A 5,640-nucleotide genomic window follows, 5' to 3' on the forward strand; every position below is an offset into this window, starting at 1 on the left:
TTAGTTGAGCAAGGGACTTCCATTTATTACTGCGAGACCCAGCAACGAAGTTTTGCTTGATACCTAACAAAAACTGTAGGAGCGATCGAACATTGCAACTAAACTCAATTAAGACAAGCAGTTTGTAGGATCATTTCCACCCCAAACACTTTCAAAGGACCCAACTGTTTTATTTAACAAGTGTGGGGGGATTAGTACATGGCAAGACAGCTTAAACCCCGTGTCTGTGGTAGCTGAAGATCTTCCGACAGCAATATGGAATTGAATCCATGGAGGCCAATGCTCTTGAAAACCATTTTTATTTAAATAAGACTTTAAATACATTACATACAACATTAAAACTGAAACCAAAATTCTGTTACTTCACAGGGCATTGGGCAGCAGTGGCTAGTAACAGGTAAGCTCTGCACTATATCTACAATGACATTTGTTAACATTAATTTCAAGATTGATCCCTTGTCAAAAGTTTAATCCAAGGTTATGTTTCCATCCAGTACTTTACCCCCTGTATCTTTGGGCTTAACAATATCGGTGTCTGGCCAAACCTGAAGTCCAAACATTCCACCCTGGAGCAGTCACTCTAGTTTGCTCCAAAGGCAAATTTCTGCAGTTACTCTTCTTGGTCAGTCAAGATTCCCCAAAGCCATCTATCTCCAGAAGCAAGTACTGCCTACAGGATGCTTTCTTCCCATTCAGTGTCACAGCTCACGTTTGGTGCTTTATTCCATTTAGGACCCCTGCAGGCACCTTATTAAGTATTAATGTCCATTGAAATGGAAAGGAAGCTGGACTCAGAAGAGATTGAGGCAGTTTCTGGACAGACATATTGAGTCCCTGGACTTATCTGAAAGCATCTGGTTACTTCTAGCTCCAGGCAGGGCACTACCAAATGCCTGATTTACCTCTGTTTAAATGAGGAAATGCAAGACGAGACAGCATGGGCTCTTGTCAGTTTATTACATTGAGTTACACTAGTCCAGACTAAGATTAGAGTGGACCCAAGATTGTTACATTACACAAGCCGGCAGGTTTTAAACTTATGACAAGGGACAGAAGGGAATTTTACTCATTGCAAGGAAATCCTCTTGCACAAAGCTTCAGTAACCCACAGGCTCTTAAAACCCATGGACCTTCAGCTGGTCGTCTTTAGCCAGTCCAATCTGTGGGGTGAAAGAGAGAGGGATACACTTTTTACAACACAAGTAAAAAGAACCATTCACATCCTGGCAAATTATTCCTACTCTCTCATTACTGAAAAAGGCAAGACATCCAAGAACAGAGTAAACTAAGCTCTCAAGAACAAGGCTGTATTTGTTTTCTATGGTGACCATTTTAGCGATAAAGTATTAGAAACATGCAGGCAACTCCTCCCCTAAGTATGTAACCTTGTTCTTTGATATGAAGTAGCATCAGAGCTAACCTTAACTGGGGATTAAGCCACAGAAAAAACCTTTTTCCATCTTTTAGAGATTCTGTACCACTGTAGCCTCACTGCTTTGTTTTAAGAAAGGACCATCAACTCTGGGATCACCTTACCTCGATGAGGAACTGACATATGTTCTTGCGCTGGTCGCCTTGCAGCTGAATCACTTCTCCATACTCTGGATGTTCAATCACAGTACCATTGCAGGCAAATTTCTATGAGCAAAGACAGCACCCTTTAGTGTTGGCACCATAAAAAAAAAAGAAAAAAAGAAAAAAAAAAGTGCCAGCAAAGTGTTGCTCAGGTGCCAGCTGGCCAACCCTCCCCCGAGGTAGGGGAGTGAAGACCCGTACAAGCAGAATAGAAGTGACCACAGCAAGTGAAGTTTTTGAACTCACACTTCCTTGGACCGGAGACCACAGCACTCACCTTCTTAAAGGCTTTCACCAGTTTCTTTTTATCGTAATCATCCGCAATGCCCTGGACAGTGGTGAGGGTCTTTCTACCGTTCCTCTGCTGGATCCTTATATGGATGTAGTCCTCAGTCCCAGCAGGAAGCAAGTCATCACCCTTACTTGCATCAGCAAAGGGGTCTGCAGGCGAGAGGCTGCGTTTAGCCAAGGGCCCGGCCTGGAACCCCCCCCCCCCAGCCGCGCCCCGCCTCGCCTCGCCGAAGGTGACGCGCCGCCGAGGCGGCTGCCCATTGGCCCGCAACGCGGGAGCCCCCGCCCCCTGCTGACGCAACCGAGCCCGAGAATAGTAACTGCGCCACTGCGAGGCCCCGCCCCGCCATCCCGCAGCGCCGCGCCCGGCCCCCCTCACCGAGACCCGCCGCCATCTTGCCGCCGCGCAGAGCGGGCGGGGCCCGGGTACTCACCGAAGGGTTGGAGGTTCTGGATAGCGGACATACGATACGCTTCCCTTCCCTCGGAGGAGGCAGCGGCGGGAGCGGGCGGCGGAGCGAGCCGGGCAGGAGTGGACGGTGTCGGGGGCGGCTCGAGCGGGTCGAGGAAGAAGAGGCGGACGCTCGCGCTCCGGCTGCTCGAGACGGTGTCAGGGGGGGCGGGCCCGGCGCCGCCCGCTTATATAGCCGCCCCTTGTGACGTCAGCGCGCACGGCGGGCGACGCTGGCGATTGGCCGCGGGCGGGGACACATCACGACGCACGCGGGAGGGGGGCAGGGAGCCGCGCCCTGGCGGCCGCGGGGGAGGCTGGGCGCGTGCGCAGGGGAGGGCTCGGAGGCCCCGGGAAGTGGGGGGTGGCCTCTAGCGGGCGTAGTGGGGAAGTGTTGGAGGACGCATGCGCGCTGCCTGGGCTGGGCCGTACTAGGGGAGCGGAGAGTGGAGCCAAGAGCTCCCGGGGCCGGTGGGGTCGGACAACGCCCGGCGCCCATTGGTTTTCTCCTTCCCATAAGCTCCTGGTCTGTGGCGGTGTCCTACAGACCGCTGACTGCCTGTCACCACCCCTTTCCCCAAAGCAACTTGCTTTCTTGCCACTCCTTTCTGGCCTGTATCTGGCCCCTGGGTGCCCTGCCCCACTGGCCTATCCCTGGCGCCAGCGCACTGCCTAGGCCGCCTGCCTGGTCTAAAGGCTTGTGCCTTGTCCCTCAGGCAGCCCATGCTGGAAAGAGAAAAGCTACGCTAGAGAAACACATGTCAGGCTCACTGCCTGGTGTCCATATGCCTGGCTGCAGTGTGCTAAATATGCTGACCCAACCAGGGAGGGATTTGTGGGGCTCTGAAGGTTGTGGAGGAAAGCAGGTTCGCGCAGGAGGCGCATGTTCATTGTTTGGTGGCTGCCAAAAGTGGGTGGGCTGCTTTGCAGTGACATGGTTCCTGGCCCTCAAGGGTGTACAGGTGGGAACACGACATTTACAGGGGGTTTTGTCACTCGATTGAAGCAGTTCCAGATCATCGACACATGAAAAAATTGCTCCAGTCTGCTGTGGTCACGGGAGTACCGTGCAGGGACACCCAAGCTAGCTCGATGCATGATAAGGCATCAGTCGTTTTGAGCAAACTTGTCTTGCTATGGAGGTGGATAGACGAGAAACGCAAAAGGTAAAGAGCTGTGACGCGACATCACCAGGATATGCCTTTCTTCCTGGACCTATTTGCTGTATCTGCAGTCCCACATGCAAATCTTGGATCAGCCTTCTCAGCGATCTGCAGACTTACCTATGACTTCCCCATTTACTGGAAGACTGTCATCCTCGTATCAAGGGACTGCTGCCGCTGCTGCCAGCGAGGAGACACGTGAGCTTAGATAGGAGCTCTGAGCCCAGCGTGGGCAATTTGCACAGCTTCTTCAGTTCTAAATTAGCCTGCGCTGAGCTCCACGCTACTGTAGCTACGCAGCTAGTGGTATTGGAGTGAGTCAGCTCGTGTCTCTCTACAGTGCATTGGAGTTGAAGTAGGGTTGATAAGAGGCTCCAACCCCAGCCATCTCTGGATACGGAAACAGTGCCCAGACCTGAAGTCAGTTAATTGTTCAGTGACATCAGTCTCCTTGGTATCTTAGAGCAATAGGAAAGCATGATCTTGCTCCAGGACTCAAATAGCTAAGACTTGTAAAACTATAGTGGCCAAAGGCTTTGGCAAAGGTACTCTTAAGCTATATCTGGTGGACTTCAGCTTTCCTCTGCCATATCACAGAAGACTTTTTTTTCCCAGAGCTGTTTTGAAGACATACAGTAGGGGAAGTGGTGGGGTCTTGACACAGAACAGAAGATTTTTAGGTTGCTGTGTAAACAACTCTTCTTATAGCACTGTCCCCAAAGGATTTTACTCAGGCACAGGCAGAACTGTTTACTTGTGAATGTACCTTTGTTACTTAAGTATCACCATGGTGACAGGTATGATATGAAATCTAACAGATGGATAGCAATTCACAGATGCAAACTCTGGTCCCTTATACTTTCTCTTCCAAAGCAACATTTTTAATGATTTTCATTAGCAGAAATTCTCCAATTACAATTTAACAGCATAACTAGTAACATTGGCTCATCTGGATTTTTTCAAAAATGCTTATAGGATATGTAGGCCTTGGTACCGGTCATTAATAGGTCTCTAGGTGATTGGGAGAGCCTCAGAGTAGGCGAAGGTGCTGCAGGAAGTGGTTTTACTGATCCACTTTGAATCCAGTCCTGCAGGGTGGCCCAGAGGTGCTGTGATGCTGAAGCACTGTCTTCTAGAGTCATAACCTAAACCTGCCCCAGAAGGGGAGTTCTCTCACTGAGCATCACACCAGCCCTGTTGTCCTCACTACATTTCAACTTGGGCAGTTAGGTTTTGCCCAGCTTACATTTCTCCTGAAATTATTCTCCATGCACATAAATGATAGGTCAGCAGCTGTGTAACTGCAGCTTTTGGCATGCACAGTGTGGGATTAAGCATTGCCTGTGCTAATTTGCTGAACATGCTTAATAGGCCTGCTCTCCACCAGGGGTGAAATAAGCCTGTGCCAGTTGCTTACAAGGAGCCAAGAGCCTAATTGGGAGGGGTGGGGGAGGGAAACATAAGTGGGGGATCCTCTCATCTTTTAGGTTAGAAGCATAGTGTTTAGAACACTTTTTCGGGGACGAGGAAATACAGGTTCTAGGTCTTCCTCACCCAGTGGGGTTTGAAACTACATCTGCTTTTGAGCACAGTACTTTAATCATCAGGCCACAGGTTAGTTAGGCATTAGCCAGGTCCCCTTTTCAGGTCTGCTGTAAATAGTATTTAAAATTCATCGGGGAAGTTTCTGCCCCATGGGGAGCTGGAGTTCAGACTAGGCTAAGGGTCCTCTCCCTTGCAGGGCAGCATTCACCTTGGTGGGCCGCAGACCCTCTTGTTCTTTCATTTCCTCCTGGCCTCACATACCTTCCTCTTGTGGCTCCCCAGCTTTCTAAGAGGAGGGTTGAAGATTACTTGTGGTAGTGCCTAGGCCATAGCCTGGTAGTTTGACCCTTTTCTGGGATGCAGATGTAGCTTCAAACCTCTGCAGGCACATCACAACTCAGGTCTCCAACTCTGTGGGCAAGTGCCCTAACCACTTGACTATGGGAGGGGAGGGTTGCCATACCCAAGGCAATTCTTTTCCCTAATGTGGATGGGAGGGTTGCCATATATGAGGCAATTCTATTCCCCTTTGTGTGCGCCAAATACTATAATTATATGGTTACATATATGCCACTTAGGCTTGGGAAGGCTAAATAAGACTGGCCCATCAGTCAC

At 50.2% G+C, this 5,640-nt stretch overlaps 1 protein-coding gene across 1 annotated transcript; it reads right to left on the bottom strand.

The window, feature by feature from the left end:
- Positions 1 to 282: 282 nt before the first annotated feature.
- EIF1 (eukaryotic translation initiation factor 1) lies at positions 283 to 2,489 on the bottom strand. Its single transcript, XM_006264540.4, has 4 exons — positions 2,301 to 2,489; positions 1,853 to 2,016; positions 1,537 to 1,638; positions 283 to 1,160 (listed from the first exon to the last, which is right to left on the bottom strand). The coding sequence occupies exons 1-4, from the start codon at positions 2,329 to 2,331 to the stop codon at positions 1,116 to 1,118; spliced, it is 342 nt and encodes a 113-aa protein (XP_006264602.1). The 5' UTR covers positions 2,332 to 2,489; the 3' UTR covers positions 283 to 1,115.
- Positions 2,490 to 5,640: the final 3,151 nt, after the last annotated feature.

Source organism: Alligator mississippiensis, chromosome 4 (genome assembly GCF_030867095.1).
Source record: "Alligator mississippiensis isolate rAllMis1 chromosome 4, rAllMis1, whole genome shotgun sequence".
Lineage (NCBI taxonomy): Eukaryota > Metazoa > Chordata > Crocodylia > Alligatoridae > Alligator > Alligator mississippiensis.

Excerpts from the sequence above, each read along its gene's own strand:
- EIF1 (XM_006264540.4), bottom strand. The coding sequence starts at position 2,331 with ATGTCCGCTATCCAGAACCTCCAACCCTTCG. Across the intron at positions 2,017-2,300 it reads CCAGAACCTCCAACCCTTCG|ACCCCTTTGCTGATGCAAGT; the intron begins GTGAGTACCCGG and ends TCTCGCCTGCAG. Across the intron at positions 1,161-1,536 it reads TATGTCAGTTCCTCATCGAG|ATTGGACTGGCTAAAGACGA; the intron begins GTAAGGTGATCC and ends TTCACCCCACAG.